This window comes from Echeneis naucrates, chromosome 10 (genome assembly GCF_900963305.1).
Source record: "Echeneis naucrates chromosome 10, fEcheNa1.1, whole genome shotgun sequence".
NCBI lineage: Eukaryota > Metazoa > Chordata > Actinopteri > Carangiformes > Echeneidae > Echeneis > Echeneis naucrates.
The window spans coordinates 17,605,833-17,626,410 of record NC_042520.1 but is presented as its reverse complement, the minus strand read 5'-3'; the positions used below and the strand labels follow the sequence as shown (position 1 = coordinate 17,626,410).

Sequence of the window (20,578 nt, the reverse complement as noted above, 5' to 3'; positions counted from 1 at the left end):
CCATTTCTTTAGGCTTTCTATTTTGGTAGTGAATTCTGCAACAGGGCATCTGCACACATTCATCCGCATGTACGCTCCTGCCCTGAATGAGAACCTTAGACCCTTAAACTGACACTTGTCAGTCAGACCTGGAAGCTGTACTGACAGCAGCATAAGGAGGGATGGTGGGAGGCGCAGTGCGAGCGAGGAGAAGACAGAGGAAGCAGCTTGAAAGATGAAAAACGAAGGTGGGAGATGAAGAGGAGGAGGAGAAGCAAGTGGAGGTGAGACTTCTGAAGCTTGTTAGAGACGCGGTGAGATGAGAGTGGTGCAGTGAGCTGTTTGGTGGTTTAGCACGTCACCGTCTTTTTGATTTGTTAGCATGTGTTTATGATGTTGTTTCTCTGTCTGCCTCTGTCAATCTCTATTATTAGAGCCTTAGATACTCCTCCTGCTGTTTTGACACTCCCGTTGCTACTGTTTCACACTTTCACACTCACACACACAACATGCGCAGTTCAGGCTTGTACACAGTCTCACAGCTGCAGAAAGACAAAATAGCATATAGGAAGAAAAAAGCAGGTTTAGTAACGCACGCATACACGCATGCAAATGTAGCACCCTTGTTGCTTGTGGCAAATGTGCTGGTGCTGGTTGGGTCTGGTGGGAGAGAAATCTCCCCCCTGGATGCTATGAGGTGTGCATGCCTTTACTATTTGAAGCTATGTTTGATTGAGGGGTTTCATTTCCCTCATTCAGAGCAGCTAGGTAACTAGCAAAATGCCATTACACACTTGCACACACACCTTTTATCAGGCTGCCGCTCTGCCTCTGATCTCTTCATGCTGGCAGAAACAGCAACACTGATGCTGGATTTAAATCTCATGGCTGTGAAACCATGAGACGAGTCGAAAGGTGTGAGCCAGTGGTTCTCCTGAATCGTTCTATAGGTGGAAAACTTTTGAAGTGGTTTGATTTGATTTGACATATGTTCAGCACAATCAGCTCTATGAATTTCTCCAACAGAGAATGTGTAAGTGCAAAGTTTCATAACAGGGGGAAAAAAACAACAAAGAACTAAACTTCTGATCTTCTCAGCAATCAACACTGAGTGACATCATACTGCAGGCAAATGATTATCGCGGTATAGAGCGGGATTAAGAAGCTAATTTTACAAGGTCTGCAAACAGAGTGCTCAATGGCGTTCTCCTGGCCCTGAGACAGAGCGAGTGAGAGCGGCGTCTGCGGCTGATATCTGTGGTTGCAAGATTAGTCTGGTAATTAACCACAAAGCAATTATCGGGCGGTGGGATGAGAGGCACATCTCAGGGAAGGTGTTTCTTGACGTGTTTAATAGGTGTTGAGTAGTTTGATCAGACGACAGAAGTTGTCTTTGATTCTGAGGCGCAGAGTCCACCAGAGGTTGATCCACAGCTGATACGATGCAGCTGCCGAGAATTCAATTAATTAGACTGTTGCTCTTCCTTCCATCCACTTTTCATTAACCTCCATTGACACCTTGGCGCATGTAGGTTTACGACTGCGTCGGTATTAACAAGAAAATGGGAAGTTGGCAATAAACAACATTGCCGGAGGAAGCAAATTCCCCTGGGGAAGATCACACTCTGACACTCACTCGCTGATTTGGAGAGTCAAAGAAAGGATGCACACTGAAAGTAAAGGTTACCTTTTCTGTTGTGGTATTGGATCACAAAAGTTAAAACGCTCCAGCGCTGAAATCTCTCGAAAAAATCTAAATGATGTTACTTTTTTTAAACCTGACCCCAGCGTTGAGCACTCAGCAGATAGGTGTAGCAGAGGTTAGACTTAGAAGGCTTTGACTAAGTGCTATTGATGACAACAAGGTTGGTTCACTGGAGAGGGGATTTGGGGGGCGGCTCCAACCAGTGATCTCCAAATCAGAAACAGACTGAATCAATAAATCCAACTCACTCCCAATTCATCTAATGGCTATGTTGTGAGAGGTGGCCTATAGATTTTAACAATATTGACAAACTTGTGTGAGATAGAAGGAATCTGCCTCAAATTTCCATCAATTCCTATTGACTGTCATCCTCTCCTGTTAGCTTTTTCTTCCTCATCAAGTGTTACACTCTCGTACTCATTTTTTTATTTATTTTTTTTTAAATCAATGGACCTGTACTTTCATACATATATCATCTTAACCACACTTTTCAAGAGGCTCTTGTCCTACCTGACTCATCATCAGACTTGTCATTCTCCGAGTCGGTGAGAGTGAGCGCTGAGTTCTCACGACTGGACACTCCTGAGCTGCGGCGAGACTTCACCCCTCCTCGTCCAGCCCACAGTTGAATGGCTCGCTCTGTAGACAGCGGTCCCTCAGGGTCTGAGTCTACATCAGAGCCGGCGCTGAGGGAGTAGCCTCTCTGCAGGAGGCCCAGGTCAGGACAGTAGGGGACGGCAGCAGGGTGCGGAGGGGGAGTTGGCTCGCATACTCCCAGCTCGGCCAGGGTGAAGTTCCCGCCTACATGGGGGAGATTGTGGTTACAGAAATGCAGAGTGCAGAGTGCAATGTAAGTAAATGCAGTAAATGAAGAAACTTACAGGAACAAATGCTCACACGAGCAATTGCACAAGTGTATCTAGGAAACAAATCACACGCAGGGAAGCACACTAATTATGAATCTATGGAGGCGGAGGCTGAAAATTGGACTTTGTTGTAGCAGGCAGGAAGGAAAGATATGACACAGCATGAATTAGGCGCAAAATACAAACTAGCTGCTGGAAGGAATATGTAGTGGCCTGCAGGCCTGTTAAGGCTGGCTTAGAAAGCCTGCCACTCTCGCTTTACTGCTCTGCATTGGCATTCATGAGGTGCTGATGTGAGACCAAAGAGCTGTTCACTTGAGGCTTCTCAGACTAGTGGAGCTGCTTAGTTGCCCTCTGGGTTTGATCATCTCCCCACCTCGTTCTCATCACATGCCGGACCCCAGCCCCACAGAGTGTACCGCAGTCTGCTGCAGTACTGGCCCCGCTGCCTGACAACCCCCCCTCAAAGACAAACCGACTCGTCACGTCCAAAATAAATATATAAAATTATCCAAATTAAAGCACATCAAAGGAGATCAATAAACAGTGCTGCAGCCCAATTAAATCCAAGCTGAGGAAAAAGCAATTAAGGAAAAAGGCATGCTCAACCAATTTATTCTCTATACTAATTAAAAGAGTATTGTGGATGCAATCGCTCACCATCAGCTGTTGGGGTAAAGGGATCGGGGGAAAAACAGTTGTGATTCACTTCATTAGCAGTTTGTGAGGGAGGGGAAAGGAAGAGGCAAGTGAGGAGAGGTTGGCATGGTGGCGGCACATTGTATGAATCAAAGCACAGCTGTGTGGCTGGGTTAACTGTGACTCATCAGGCGTACGGCCGCAATCAGACAGAGAGAGGAATTAAACAGATGAAAATCATCTGCTGGATCTTCACGGCTCCTCTTCACAGCCCCGTCGAAATTCCAGAGTTGAGCTGAAAGTAATGAGCAGGGGGGTGGGTGGCAGGCAACAGGGAGGAAGGGAGGCCTAAAAGGAAACTTAGCTTGGGAAGCAGCAAAAAAAGCTCTATACTACTTGTCAGACGAACAGATGGACTACACTAGAGAGCAGAGGCAAGCAAAGAACTCCACAGGTGGATTCAGCTACTAGGCTACCGCTTGCCAAGCTTCCATCCAGCTACAGTACAAATGGCATATTACCATTCCTTGTCTTCTTTGCTTCGTTGTCTTTTCCTCCCACTTATCATAGGGCATGACAAAAGAAGCCTTCTTTACTATACATAACACTAGAGATTTTTACAGTCTGCAATTTACACTACACAGATACGGTACATATACGTTGGTTCTAACTGTTGTTGTTGAACCCATACCTGAGATGAGGTATCGGAGGAGGACAGGAGAGAATTCCAGGAGGCCTGAGAGAATAAAGCAAGAGGGTTTCTTTCTTTTCTTTTCTTTTTTTTTTTTTTTAACATCAGTCAGCAAATCATCCTGAATTGAACTGCTTGCATGAAAAGTGTCGACTTCACAATCAGTACGGGTCTTTATGTAAATCATCCAATCCAACCACAATAACATTTTCTAGTCTAGGATAACACTACTTGGAAACAGTTGCATCACATGAAAGTGGGTGCACAAGCGTGTCCACAAGTGTGTGTGTGTGTGTGTGTGTGTGTGTGTGTGTATGCTCTTTCCACACAAATCTAATGTTACATCCCACAGGCCACCATTCCGTACAATTAACATCCTATAACCAGTGATTACACATGCAAAATCCAATCACTCCTTATCACCATCAGCAGTAGACGCAGTCTGATGCCTTAGCAATCTACATGTACTCAAAGAAAGATGGATTGGTGTAAGGGGTTGGAGCAGACATGAAAATCTATCTCAGTTATTCTGCAAATAGAAAACCAATCGCATGTTTGTAACATGATATTATGACAGATGTGGGGACAAATGTGGCACTGCATTCTAATCCGATCAATGATCCTGGCTGCTGCTATCACTCATATGCTTAAGCTGCACATTAAGGTGTATTGTAAGCCTTTCGCAGCTTGGCGTGTAGCTGGTTTGTAAATTGATCAGGAATAACATTATGCTCACTTGCATAGTATTTTGTTGGTTCCCCTTTTGTTGCCAAAGCAGCCCTGACCTGTTGAGGCATGGACTCCACAAGACTCCTGAAAGTGTCTTGTGCTAACTGGTACCAAGATGCAGAAGATCTTTTAAATCCTCTAAATTGTGGTGGTGGAGCCTCCACGGATTCAAATCTGGGGAATTAGGAGGCACCTCAAACTTGGTGTGGCTCCCCTCAAACCATTCCTGGACCATTTATTGCTTTTTGGCACGACACATTATCCTGCTGAAAGAGGTCACAGTCATTGGGGAATACTCTTTGTATAAAAGGGTGGACATGGTCTGCATTAACGCTTAGGTAGGTGGTATATGTCAAAGTATCATCCACATGGATGGGAGGACCCAGGGCTTCCCAGCAGAACATTGCCCAAAACATCACACTGCCTCCCTGGCTTGCCTTCTTCCGATAGTACACCAGGTGCCATGTGGTCCCCGGGTAAGCCTAGTTTTGCCTAATATTGTGTTGGTCCCTGTGTTCCCCAGGTAAGCACTACCCATGCACCCAGCCATGTACAATTATATTTAATGAGATACGAACAAGGAAATAGAAAATGCAAAAGATAACCCATGATAAAACACAGCTTAACAAAATGGAGGTGTGCATAGACATTTATGTGCTGTATGGTGAAAACAGCACAACCTCTATGAATAACTTACACTTATAGACTGAAGTACGGAGTGTAAGAGAGAGCAAGGAAGGATGTGAAATATGTAGGGGTATCTATATATACTGAGTTACTGAATTACTATGTTATAGAGTTGACACGACAGCAAGCTTGTTATGCAACACACATGGAAACTGCTTCAATCCGTACATGCTCAGTCAATTTTAAACACAAATAGGGCTATATTAAGCGGGATGAACAACCTGAAAAAACAAAGCTGAGCAGAACTAACAAATCGGTTAAAACTGTGTTCAGACCAACTTTGGCCCCGTGTGAAAAAAGGCAGCCAGCTCATTCATTAGATTGAGGCTAGCGCGGCGCTAAAAAGTTCCTCAAATGAATTGGCAGCATCAGTGTAGCAGGACATTATAATCTGCCCGTGCCTTTGAAATGACTGCTGGAAAGAAATTACTTTCATGACCTGACAATACTACTGCCACAGTTTGTTCAAGTTTAGGTTCAAAAGAAACCTGTTTTAATTTGAAGGAAAGATCACGCTTGGGTTAAAATTTAAATATGGTTCACAGAAACAGGAAATGAACAGTGGTGCCTTTGTATATAAGCTCACTGTTTACTCCTGACATTTGTCTTGCTCTCCAGCCATGCCTCCGACATCATAAATAATATAACAATGTTATTTTGAAGTGAAAAAGCCATTTGTGTGGGACTTGCTGAAATGACTGTGCTGACTGAACCTATACTTGGAGTTATGCAGTCATGAGCAAAAAAAAAAAAAAGAAGAAAAAAAGAAAATGCATGTAAGGTGCTTCTTTAGGCAGTCAAATGTAAGCAATGCATACTTGGTGGTTGATTACTTTTGTGTACCATAAACATCCTGCTGTTCGGCATCATTATTGAAAGGAAAGATAAAAAGAGTTCTACCTTCTTGAGCAGCAAAATCCTTTGCTGTGATATTATATGCTTCTTCACAGTGTTTTGCAGACTGATGAGCCTTAAACTCAAAGACATATTACTCTAGTTTCATGAGTTACATCTGAGGGTCTCTCAAGTATTTAGAGCTTCTGCTACAAACCCCTAGGATTTCTTAATGCAGACAACTACAGACCACACACATGAACAAAGATTTACAAAAAACCATTATTTGTTAGAAACAGTGGTTGAAGCTGCATTTTCACTTGGTTCTTTTGTCAATAGGGACTTTAATTTCTTACACCTGAGATACATCATCATTTGGAGTATTCCTGCTCCGCGTGTCTCAGAAAAATAGGTGACACTTAAGGGAAAAAGTGGCATCTTGTTGGAGCTTGAATAGTATGAATGGGAATGGCATTTGCAGTGATCCATTAAACCAAATTTACTTCCCTTGATAAAACTCATTATGAGTATGTGTGAAAGTGAATCTGCAATGTGAGTGTGTGTGTGTGTGTGTGTCTTTTTGCAGAGGCAGCTTTGTGGGATGGAGGGGCCTATCATTAAAAAATCATTTGTGCTTGTTAGCAGTTTGACAGGAAAAGTATAGGCAGCAGGACTCTGCATTACACTAGTTGACTCTCCCTCAGCCCACTGTGCAATTCTGTAAAGGATGTAAAGCAGACAGAATCTTTGGGCTACCATGCCTACAATTATGTGGCTTTTCAGATCCAATAGGTTTCTGTGCAAGCCCCCCTTGGACATTATGATTTTGAGATTTTCAGAGAGCGGTAATTCAGAGCAAGCTTGGATTTGCCCTGAAGTGCTGACTGAGTGAACTGAACTGCTCCTGGGTGGAGGATGTGTGAAAATCAGAAAGTAAGTGCAACTGTGCATGGCAGGTTCCCCAACAATTCTTTAAAATAGCTAAAATTGCTCTTAATAACAGTAAAAGCCTTATTTTCTTTTTCATTGCGGAGGAAATGCTAGAATTTGTGGCTAATAGCAGCCAAAAGTGCCGTTTCTTGATATTTTCCATTTTCATTTGCATCCAATTCAAAATTCATCTGCACTGCACTTTAGTATCCCTGCAGAAAATGAACTTCTCTTTTGTGTTTTCTTCTCTGTAAATTATGAATCAATAAAATATAGATAATATATAGAAATACAGACGCAGAACACGAAGCGACAGAAAAGTCTGTGGAATGACAGAGACATTATAGAAGGTACAGCCTACAACTTCATTCATGTTTTTGCTTCCCTGGAATCGAACCCCTAATGAAGTTACTCCACTGCATCTGCTACAATCTGTCACTGTCTTTCCTCCTTGCTGCGCTGTACAAAGACAAAATGTAAAAAAATCATCGGGCTGCTAAGGCACTATTAAGAAATAAAGGACAGTGAAGGAGAGCTGGGTAATAAGAGAAGATGGGGAATATTACATTCTTAAATTGCCTGCACACATTTTTCTCCATTTAAAACTCTCTCCTGAGCTGCCCATCACACACTTGCAAAACAGCGCGAGACAATGTCACTTTCGGAATGGTTTAAAACATACCTCATCTTCACTACTACAAGTCTTACAATCCCACTGTAAGTCTTGAGTCATGGGAATCATGAAGTCTTCGGCGAAATAACTCAAAACATGAGCGAAAGAAAAAGGAAATGATCCCAGTCCTGCCATGTAAACACTGTGTATGAAAAATACATATGCAGTATGTATTAGGTATCGGCTGACGATAATGAATAGTGATAGCTCTAAACTCAATGGAGAGTAAAGTACAGATGGTGTTCCTCTCAGTCATCTAGTGTTCCACACACACACACACACTCCTCTGAGCCTCACTACATTTCCTCTATCAGACACTTGTCTATCTCTGCCCATGTTTATGTAAATAACCTCATTTAAAGCATTGGCCTATTTGTGTATAAAGTGATGAAATTATAAAAGGAAAATCTGTACATAAAATATGCAAAATAGGCTTTAGCTACAGTCTGGAGATGATTGCTCACAGTCAAGAGAAAATGAATGAATGTCCAAAAGATGTGGTCATTTACCTTATTTGGTGTTAAGCAATGAAGGATGCTCTTCAGCTCAGTTTGGTTCAGACACACTGCACCCCTCTATGCAACTTGATGGGGAGACTAAGGTACGCTATTTGGTTGAAATGGTGTGAGAAAAAAAAAAAAAAAAAAAAAAAAGGTATCAAAATGGAGAGGGAGTTGAGCCAATGACAAAAAACCAAGCTCATAAGAGATGGTGAAGAATAATGAAAGCCCAAAAGAGAAAATACAGAGGCAGAGGGACAGGTAAAGGAGTACTGTTTATATGTTAGTCACGTCCAAATGCTATGGATTTAATAAAACTGCCTGAGAGCGGAATCATGTGCAAATGACTTAAATAGATATGTTGTGCAAAAGTCAAAGTTCAAAGTGAGTGTGAGAGAGTGAGAATGAAGTTTGTTCAGTTGTTATGCAGCAACTATTATCACATACTATTTTTTCTCGAGCATGCACACCAACCAACACACACAGTGCAGCAGTGAAGAATACTAACAAACAGCTTCACAAAGCAGGGTTTCTGCGGTGATGAGAGGAAGTATAAAATGAAGTCGACGTTGCAGCTATACCTAGATAACTTTGGCAGTGAGTATGCTAATGAAAAAGAATCTCTTCAGATGTTCATAATGAGATCACAGTCTTTGGTACGGAGCTTGTTGTTTGTTTTTTTCTCTTTTCATTGGATAGATTCTCAGTTATAAATTACATATAGCTCTCTGTGCTCATATTGGACAATTGTGCAATTCATTGTAGGGGACAATTAATACAGTTAAAATATGAGCTTCAAGCACAAACCAATATTTTTCTATCAAACCAGTGTATATAAATTGAATCCACACAGAATTACTACATAATTACACAGTTTGTAGTTGTTGTCTCAACAGGTCTTTTTTTTTTTTTTTTTTGCATCTAACTGCTTTGGTTTGATTAGGCTTAACTTTATTGTTTGGCTTCAGCCTTCACAATACCATTAACATATTTCCTGATGCAGTAGCAGCAAAATAAATAAATAAATAAATAATTGAAACAATTTTAACTTGTAATATGAAATAATGTGAAGCTTAACAATATAGGAAGTATATATTCTTATTGTGCTCTTGCCATAGTAGCACCTTGACCTTATTCTCAATGCAGTTGCCAAGGAGTAATATTATAAATAAGAGGCTGCATATTACAGTGTTTGCAAAACGTTTTAAACAAATGGACTTTGGATTTTGCTGAATTCTTCATCAGTTTAACCCTCCTTGATTGTAATTTATATGGTAAATATTATTTAACTGTTCTTAACATTTTTTTTCCTAACACACAGATCTGTTCTACAGTCGACCCATAACCCCTTATTTAGAGTATTTGTGTTTTAGGGAATTACTGTGTAAGTGTTTTCTTTTTTCATGTGCTAAATATCTCTCTCTCATCATCCTCATGACCACCAGATAAAATGTCCCATTTTTCACAGAGAGGATTACTCTCTGACTTTTGTTTTGCCAGAACTAAAAAAAGAGTGGTTTGTGGCAGATGATACTGTCAAGATTAAAATAATTTGTCTTGATATCTGGAAACTAAACATGTGCATTTTTTTCTCCAACAAGTAAACAAAGCATTTGCAGAGACACAATTAATTCAGACACTGGCATTCATCTCAACAGGCACATCTGAGTGCAGTTAGTTGGAGATATTTGAATTAAAAAAAATAGCCAATATCCAAATTTTACATTTGAAAGAATAAAAGGGATTTAACTGTTTTTTTTTTCATTTAAAATGCAGATGTTATTATTTTTGTTTTATTAGATTATCACTTTGTTGGCTTTGTTCATTTTGTGCGCAATTGATTTATGTCACAACTACAAATGCCCTATGTAATTGTTGTTTTGTTGTTTGTTGTTTCACAAACACACACACACGCACATACATATACATGTCCCATAGCATGGCTCATCATTAACACAGTCATTAGCAATGCAATGAAGATCTAACAGACAGGCCCAAGTAGGAGTGTCACGGTCAAACACTTCCCACAACTCCCAGATGACATCTGTTCTTTTGGCTCCTGCCTGAACCGCAGGGGCCCCTTACACCTCCTAATGAGGAGACCAAAATAGGTGTAACAAATGTCATCCATTCCTGGACAAGTTCTAGTCCTGCCCAGAGGACGGCAGTCTGGGTTGGACAGGACATGACAGGACATGACACAACACCATGCACTCTGGAGGAGGTCTTGTCACTGCGTGGTGTAGCACTAAGCTTTGAAACATCTTTCCTCCAAGAATAGAGGCCAAGGTTGACTAAATTGGGAGTTATGCCTCGCTATGGGACACTCCACATGTACAGTCTGAAAAATCAATACTAAAGTTACAGGCTTTTCAGGAATGCTGAAAAGCCCAATTTGACTGATGAGAGTCATCATTTTTCTGGAGATGTGTCAAGGAGTTGGGATAGGGGGCTGCTGACAGGTAGAGAACATCTATACCCCAACCTGTTCATCAATGCAGACAGCGCACTGTTACCAGTTGGCTAAAATGACCGTGCATGGGTAAGGTGAGGTAAGATCAATTGAACACGGTGCACTGGACAGCTCAATATGATGCATTCACACAACATAAATATGCATATAACTTTGGTAAGTAATGAGTTAGTGTGGAAAATACAGATACCAGAGGAAAAGAGACTTGAAAGGCTTCTCCTATGAATTAATGTTAGTTCTCACCTCGATGTCCTTCCAAGTTTTCCAATGTTCTCTGTTTTCATCTTATGCTTCCTGATTTTTTGTTTTTGTTGTTTTATTTTTTATTTTGCACATTCAAAGCCCACTTTGGGGTTTTTGAATGTGCCACAGGCACATTTCTGATAATATAACAGATGCTTGCTGCAATGCTGCGCTCTCTTATAGCACCATTTGGTTCCCCTACGAGTACCTTTTAAATATCTTTGAGAACTGAGGAATCAGGTCTATAGCTTCATATCTGTCACCAGTTTTCAATATCAGTACGACTTTAGACTGGTTTCACATATAGTCAATTTGATACCATAGACATATCAGTCTCGTTTCAGCCTGTAGTCACTCATAAATATCTACCTATCCATCTATCTATCCATCCATCCATACACAGGAACACATATTAAGCTTCAACAAAGGCCATTCCATTAATTATTACAAATAACTATCTTTTGGCAGGGAGTGGTTAGGGTATATCTCGCTTTCCTAATTTCATTTTAATTAATATAACATCTCCCATGTATTCTAAATATTGTTTTTGTTGTCCCACAGTAGCTGTTTACTGTAGCAGATCTGCAGCTTCTCAAAATTCTTGTCAGTTCTTGCCACAATATCTTTGCACATTTTTACTCCTCAATTTTCTTTACTAAAGGACAATTATTTAAACTGTAATAAACTAAAAGCTCCATTTTCATCTTCCACATAAATTTTATTCCAATTTTGGTTCATAAGATTACATAGATTTTTGTTTTTCTTTGAGAAAATAAATAGCCTCTTGTGTTTTGTATTTCATCGATTACAATGTTTTGAGGTCTTTTTTGGCTCTTAATGGTGTACTGTGTTTGCAGATGAATAGACTGGAAATTCAGTGAGAGGCTGGCAGGTTGTACAGCATGCACCGACATTCCAGTTTAACCACCAATCTAACTCACTGTGCAAATTAAATTGCATGTAACCTTGGCAACAACACATCTTTATCTTTCTTTTATAAAAAATGAATGACTTAAAGTTGTATAGTGCATAATCTTGGTATTCCATGAGCCTTCCACATTGATATGACCACAAAACCTTTTCTATGGAAACTGAACAGGTGAAGCAGTGGTGGGTGGGGGTGGGGGGGGGGGGCATTGTCCCACAGATTTCTGCTATCTTCTGTAGATACCAAACTGTTTAGACAAGGCAAATCTAAGGTTCAAGTCGCCTATTTAATATTTCCACAGACTGCTACAACCACTGCACAGCCTGGCATAGTACAACCATGAAGAAGAATGAAGTCTGTGCAAACATATTGCTTATCCAGGAGGACAAAGATCTTGTGCTTGTATCAGGGAGAATGTTTGACTCGGTCATTGATTAATGTATGGACTCCTGAGACCACAAATATTGTACAATATATGCATAATTATACTCTTTTGACAAAGAAAGTGATGTAGAAAAGAAAGCTGTTTTGTTTGTCTCTTTGTGTTTGCCTATGTGTATCAGCAAGATGTCATCTATTTGCATGCATGTAGCCTAATATATCCACCTTCTCCTACCTTCCATTCCTGAAACCTTTTTCCTCAAATCTATAGCGACATTCAAATTGGTATGCTTCTTTGACTGCACAGTAATCCTGAAGTGTAACATCAATGCTGCAGCATGAGGTGGAAAGCAAATAATTTGCATTGGTATCATTTTTGTCACTAAAGCAAAGGCTGATATACACGTGGAAAAGAAATGTGACATATATCTGCGCACAAACACGTACACAAGTTCAAATGCTGTAGCTTGGGACATGTTTAATTACATCCTAGGAAGCAAGTGACTTGGCAGAGAAAAAAAAATGTGATAACAGTGACATTTACAATCTGCCTCATTTATCACAAGCTGCCAAAGCAGAGTTAAAGAGGGTCATTACATAGTAAACATGGATTAAGTCAACCCTCACAAAACACACACAACACTCTCTGACAAATGATTTTTAGTTGAAGAAAATTGCAGATGTCACTATGTCCTTCCCTGGACTCTATCAATTAATAGCTGTTTGTATTCAATTAATTTATTAATTTGTTTTAAATTCTCTTGTGTGTAACTAAGCTTTGTGTGTGTGTGGGCAAAGATGAGCCAGCATCAGTACTATATAATTGGCATCTTTGGCTTGGCCTGGCCCCGCTTCTTCCCATTATTTCCCTCATTTGTTACCCAGTGTTCATATGTGTGCGTGCATGCTTGCACCCGTGCCAACAACGGTGCTAATAGCTAGCACTTTTACTAGCACAGACGTGATTTGACACGCTAAGCGTGGTGTACTTTGAATTGTGTGGATAATGTTATGAAGTGAATCCCAAGAGCTCATTAGCTTCTCATAGATCTGTAATTGGTGCCAGTCATTGTGTTTAGTCCTGAAACAGCTATTAATCGCCCTCACTCAGTTTATATAAACATATCAGCATACAGGGGAGAGAGCTCATGTGAGTCTATAAACCGGGCCCTTTCCACATGTACAGTATCCCGAAAGAGTCTGCTGGTGCCAAATGCTAACCCAGATGTTACTTTCAATTAAGGTCCTCTTCGCAGATCCCCTTCAACATGAAGGCATGGATACAAACCCTTCATGACCAATTTCCTGTCTATAAATGAGCAAAGTATGGGTGTGGTGTGATGGGGTGTACATTGAGGACTGTAGGACAGGAGTAAAAGTCGGCCCCAGGATATTCTTCAGTGACTCCACTGGTCTATTGCTGTAGTGACAGGAGGCTTTAGAGTGTCAGCAGCTGGCTGAGGTGCAGAATACCAGGCAGAAGCCAAAGATAAAGAGGGATCGGAGGAAGAGGGGAGGGATTGTATTTAATCTCACTGCCATTTATTTTTAATAGCATGCAGCTGCTTTGTTCTCTCTTTGATCATCAGCAGCCCAGGTTGACTGTAACCCAGTGGAATGCGTAGGGACACTGGCATGTATGCACACAAAGAAGCATACAACCACACGTTTTGTACTTTCTTTTATCTGTTTTGTTTTGTTTTTCTTGATTTTAGCTACTGATTTTTAATGACCGGTTCCCTGTGCACTGTAGTCACTTGTCACTGACAACCAAGCTGCAGGCCTGCATAAGGCTGCTACTGTGACACATGGCTGCTGTAAGCGATAAGCTTCACCAGGAGGCATGACATGCGGTGGGTGCACACTATTCCCCTTAACTTAACCCAGCGCTGTGCAGCCCCGACCAAGCAGGAGCTGCTACTGAAGCAACAAGGACAAGAACCCTCGCTGACTGCACACCAGTGAGCACAGCAAGTTGCAACTTTCGCTGTGACGGCCAGAGGCACCACTTCCAGGCTTAAGACACAGGGTTCCTGAAATACTAAATATATTTGTCTTAAAGGAGAATTTGACTGATCAACAATCTGGGGAAGGAGCTGGAATTTGTCATACTTTTTACCTTACAAAACTAAATCTGTGGACATCTCCTATAATTTGTTCAAGCTTGCAAATTAGTTCGCATCATAAACACAATCAACAAATGTTGATTTGATGTGCTAAAGGATAAATCATATCTATCATTGTCGTGCCGCTTCCTCTCATCCCGAAAGAGAGGATTCTCCAAACACTGTCTGTCGCACAGGAGTCTGCTCTCTCTGGAGGTTTAGGGTTAGTCCCTGAATCTCGCTGAATAAGGCACATTGTGAGAGTCTGCTGCTGCTGTTCTCGCAGATACTTGGAAGTCTTCTTTTCTCAATGAATGGAGATAACAAGGGGAGCAGAAGATGCACTTCCAGTATAAAGCCTGCTCCCAGCCACTCTGTGGTGCATTTTCCATGCCATTTGGTGTTGAATACAAGCAATGGAGGCAATCATGCCGGGATGCCAGTGGCAGAGTTTTTGGACTGATCAATCCTTGGCTATAGCAGTTACTTGTCACATCAAAATTGATGGACTGAAGGGAATGCAGAATAGGATGAACCTGACTATTGCAGTATGTATAACGCTAACTCTTATCGGGTCAAAAGGACTTGTGACGATTACAGATCACAGATCACACACGCACGTCTCAATTCATTCATGAGGACAAAAGGTTAAGCCAATAGATCTGGGTTAGTTTTCTATAGACAAACACAAAAACACACCTTGACACTTTGTGTCCAGGCAATAGATAATAAATGAAATAAATAAATAAAATAAATCACACATCTTAAATGTGTGATATGACCACTAAGGCAACAATACAGGAACAGCAAGGATGTGAGCGATCGAGGGAATGGGGATGAGAAAGAAATAGCAGACAAGAAAGGTGTGACAAAGGAGCAAAAGAGTACATAAAATAGAGTGAGAGGTGGACAGATAGACAATCAGGAAGAGACACACGGAGGCAGAATGAAGAGGGACAATCTATGGAGCTGAGTATTATCCAGACAGTAAGGCAGGCAGCTGGGTGCTGGTTTCTCTGTGTGGTGTCAAGCCCTTGGGGCAAAGCAGCAGAGGAGAATGTAGACAGCCTCATTTAGATTGCCTTAAAAGGAAAGGCCAAAGCTTCTAGAGAATGCAGTGGCTGTAATAATGGCTGCTCTCTAGAGGTGGACCTGCAGGGATGACACCCTCCTAGAATGTGGTGAATAGAAGCTGCAGAGAAGGACTGTGAGAGAGACCAGAAGACATACAGCTCAGGTTCAAAAGCCAAGGGATAAAGCACTGAGGGAAGAAAGGCAGCAGACAAACAAAATTGTGGTACTGTAGGGGAGCGGTGTACCGTGCAATTGTGTTCACTGCACAGACTTTAGACAATATTCACGCTTTAATTTGTCTCATTTGAATATCTGTTTTTGCAGTTTATCCCAAATTAACTCAGTGAACACTACCTTGTCCAATTTTATTCGTACAATAAAGCAAACAAATGTGAGCATAATATTATTGGTTCTATGTCAATGAGGCCCCACCTTATTGGGATCACTGATGTATTCTTATATTTGGCTTTGCTGTGTTAAATAGTGAACACTTTTAATGAGCTTTCCAGGCTGCTGCGTGTTATGGTGAGGAAAGAATGTGCTATTTGGCTGTGCTTATCCAAGCAGACTAGATAATAAGTGTGTAATGGGGAAACAGTGGAGCTGAGATCCAATGAAAGCAGGGGGTCTGTTGGAGAACACAAGCGAGTCCACTTTGTCAAAATCTGCAAGGAGCCATTTGGTATAGCTAGTGTTCAAACATTGAGAAAAAGCAAGCCTAAAATTAAAAAGGATTTGCTGGAAACTTGCACGTGTTCACATTGTTTCTTCAGCCTGGTATAGTCACCACACTTGAAGCAGTGATTTCAACATTACACAACAATATTCTGTACAATACAACATTGCTTTCTTTTGTCTGTCAATGGCGGCCAGATAATGAGACTGAATTGCCATTAAGCTTCATCTCATTCATTCATTTTGATGCAGCCTGTGCAGCTGTGTCGTTCATCTATAGTTCTCACTTTTTTCCTGATCCTCTCCTTAATGAGTGTAAGCAGATAGCTTATGTGAAAAGATGATGTCACAATTCTTGATCTGACTACTCAGCTCTGACTGGTCGATTGTTTCAGTACCAGACAGAAGCAGCTGTCACACCACTTTTTGACATCTGGGTGGCATTGAACCTTACGCAAATCATAGGCCGAATTTGTTTTTCATGCAGATGCAAAGCCAGCACATCACAATGCAGTAAATATAACACATGTCACACATACATGTCACTGTATTTTGCTTTCTGAAACTGAATACAAACGCATATGTGAGCACAAAGCAAAGGTTTTAGATGTAGGATGAGTACAATTTCAGCACGCAGATTTGGCGCAGGCCTACATAGAGGTCAGTCACATCAGCTAATTTTAAAGTGACATATGGGTGGGGAGGGAAGCCCAGAGAAAACATTTTTGACAGGGAGCAACAGAGTCACTAAACATAAATATACAATACCCCCCAAAAGGCTCCAAACACACTCCAGATACGGTTCTGAAGGGAGATGATGTTCCTTTTTAAGTTGAATTTACGCCTCAGGAAACACTGAAGTTCCAGTGGTGCTTTTCATGCGTAATGATGTGAACTAAGTAAGTTATTTTAGAAGGCAATGATATCTTTGGAGTCAGACTCCAAAGTCTGACTGCAGTAAACCATAACACAATGTATGTGCACATGCAGAAAGCAGTGATAAAACCATTTGTTCAAGCTGTTTACATGATTTATGCTCACTATACACCTGTTTGTTTATCTAAAACACAGATTTAAGCAATGGAAGGAAATTTTGCATCCCATGATCCTTCATTTTCCTCAGAATACATCCTGAGGACATTGAATTGCAAAAGTAGCCCCCCCAAAAAACTGACTTGTAAATGTGTGTCTGCGTGCATGTGCATAATAAAGAAAGTGCAAGCAACAAAACCAGTGATCATCCAGAACCTTTCTCCTCCTGCTAGAGGTGAGCCATTGAGCTTGTGGTGTATATGACTCAGTAATAATTTGTATGATTATAACTGCATGTTTCAGTTCCCTGGTCCCACATGTACTCACACCTCTTTGTCTCACACATAAATATAATGTGTAAGGGGCAAGTCAATGTGCATTAGCACAGCACAGACCTGTAAATTGCCTGTGCTGCGTGTTTCCATTTAAGCAAAAAATTGTTACGAATGACCTCAAAACTTCTCCGCAAGAAGCAGAAAGGCAATGAAGGCCTGCCCAACCAAAAGAATAACATCATTATAATTTAATCAAAGATAATCACATTTTCTAGTGTGGCCACATCAGTGCATGAATTACTAATATTGCAGGTCAGTTCAGATATCAAGCTTCTCCTTCAAAACATTGTTGATTATTCAGTAAAACACCAAGGACATTATCTAGTTTTGGTTCTCCCTCATGTCCTATTTTAGTGTGGTGGAGAAAGTAAAGTTTCTGTCTACTTGTACCATCTTGCCTGCAAACTACAAGCTGTTCAAAAGAAGAAAACATTGTCTCAATCCCTTACTGTCATGTACTCATTATAAATAAAAATATCTGGTCGAGAGATGAAGAAAACTGTTTATCTGCTGCGTCTCTCGCGCCGTCGTTCTCACTCTTTCTTCCTCCTTCCAGCACTACTCCTCCTCCTGTGGTGTCACAGTCCATATGGTGCTGCAACACTGTTGGTCTCCTGTGGCCACACTTCCCACGATGCATCTGTGGCTCTGGGCTTTCGAAGGGAGCTGATAGGCTGAGAGGACTGTGGTATCGACCAGCTATCGCCCGGTGTGAGGTCAGCTCAGTGCAGCAGTGAAGTGTGTCCGAACACCACACACCACTGACTTCCAGTCTTTCATCCATCATGTCAATCAATTCTCTGTTTTCTATTGTTACCTTTGCCTCCATTTTACAAAGTATGCTTCTTTGTGGTACAGTCAGGTTGATCCATTTTTCTTATTTCGTCAAACCATGCATGATTAGGCATAAAACCTTGAGAGGAGGTTTACTTTTTCAGGCTATAATGAAGATGCCAGCAAGGACCATCAAACACATATTTATATATTTCTCAGGGGCATTTTTCTACCATCTTCTGCATTGTGTTGCATTGCACTGAGCTCTCTTCCTCTCCTGTCTAAGTCCATGCAGAGAAAACAGAGCTTAGCACAGATCAATCCCATTGAGTCTGACTCCTTTCACCAGCCATGGATCAATACTGCCTGTTTCATGTCCCCCCCCACCCACAGTACAGACATGTGCACACACATACACGCAGTTTAAAGATATGCCTATGAGAAAAGGCCCACCCCTTCAGAGATGGCCTATTGGCCTATCGGCTAACTTGCTTACCGGGGGATATAGAACTTCATTATGACAGGCTTGCCTGTGCTAAAGGTCCACTTTTGGCCCTCTGCTGCAAAGTGCAGAATTTACACCGTCTGATTACATTAAAAGCTTTCCACAAGAAGGTGCACAGTGACTGAAAGCCGTATGCATCTGAAACACAATTACATGTGCAACAATGTGACTGATGGATGTGTGATGCCAGTTGTTTAAGTTATATAACAACCACATAATAACAGTGAAATGGCTATATCTGACTCAACCACATGTGCAAGGCTCTGAAAGGTAAAGTAATTGGTGCCATTTTGATAGGAGGTCACCATGTGGTTAATTTAGCTTTTTAAAATTCAATTCACTAAGTGTTACATTGGTGTGAAAGAACCAGGCAACATCTTATAATCAACCTTTTATGAAACCTGGGAAACATCTTCTAGGCTGATACTGTCCCAAATGTCTTATGCAAATTTACTAATAATAAATTGTTTGACATTTTGGGAAATATGCTTACTCAGTTTCCTGCTAAGAGTTAGATGAGAAGATTGATATCACTTACATATCTGTACAGTCAATATCAAGCAACCACCTGCAGCCAATTAACGTAACACAAAGACTGGAATGGCATTGGAATTAACTAGCTGAGCTAAAAGAAAATTAATTACCGAAGTGTATTTTGTTAACTGCTGTTTATCCCTGTCTTGAGTTAAGCTGTATAAGCTAAGCAGCTGCTGACTGTAGTTTAATATTTTTCAAGAAGATATGAGAATGGCACAAATGTTCTAAGCTAACTCTCTCCAGTCCTGCACAGTATGGATTGACTCCAGAACTACTGCATGATAAAGTAGTGCACCAGCTCACCTTGCCTGGAGTACTCATCTGCCTCGTGGTGAACCAAGTCAGTCACACAGCCGCTGTAGTGCAGCCTCTGCTCATGATTGAAGGCCTTGAGCGTCTCGCTGGAGCTATAGGACTTCTGCGTTGGCACACGGCATTCATCTGCATCCAGGGAGGAGGTGTTGTACTGTGAGTCCTTGGAGCAGCGGCCTCTGGTCAGGGAGCGGTGCCTCCGATCCTTGAGATCCATACTGGTGGGGAGATTGGGGAAGCAGGGAGGAGAAATGGAAGCGGTGGAAGAGGTGAAGGTGGTTGTGGGGGATGGGTGGGGGTGATGGGGCCTCTTTAATGTCAGTCTCCACTTCAGTCACCTGGAAAGCAGCGACAGAAGGAGGGAGATGGAGAGAGGAGAAAAGACAGAGAAAAGTTGGCATAAAATGAATGGATGCACTGCTGTGGCTCACTCTTGCTTTGTGCTCTCAAGAGAATGTGCAAGGAAACTTTGGTGAGCAGGAGCACGGAGAAAGGACATTGTAGCAGGAAAATATGTAACACATTGGAGTATTGATGCAAGATAAGTAAGGCCGTTATGGGAGCGCTGCCAGTGCTGTGGTCGACAGAGATATTCAACCATCGACCAGCCTGATGAAAAATGGTCAGCCAGCATTTAAATCTATGACACAAACAGAGAGAGTGACTCAAACATGGTCCAGTCATTCTAAACTGATGTCAACAATGCAGACACACAAAAGCTACACAATGATGATAAGTGGGGACAGTTAAAACAGAGAGAAAGACAAACAAAGTGGGCGGAGAGCTGAGAGAAAATGCAGACAGAATAATGTGAGAGACAAAATCTAGATTGGAAAAAAAAAAGAAGGTAAAGGGCAAGATGGAAAGAAAAGCAGCCAGATGCAACAGGAAGGATAGAAGAAGAGGAGAAATGACTTGAGGGCATTGCTAGTCTCTCCCTCATTATCAGAGTGAGAATGAATCCTGCTCCC

At 41.4% G+C, this 20,578-nt stretch overlaps 1 protein-coding gene across 1 annotated transcript in view; it reads right to left on the bottom strand.

Moving 5' to 3' along the window:
* The window catches only part of tenm2a (teneurin transmembrane protein 2a), a 152,152-nt gene extending 132,328 nt beyond the window's left edge, over positions 1–19,824 (bottom strand). Inside the window, exons 1-2 of the mRNA XM_029511933.1 lie at positions 19,599–19,824; positions 2,195–2,485 (exon numbers count right to left, since the gene is read on the bottom strand). Of these exons, the coding sequence (XP_029367793.1) occupies positions 2,195–2,485; positions 19,599–19,824 (517 nt within the window). The remainder of the gene's footprint in view (positions 1–2,194; positions 2,486–19,598) is intronic.
* Between the last annotated feature and the right edge of the window lie 754 nt (positions 19,825–20,578).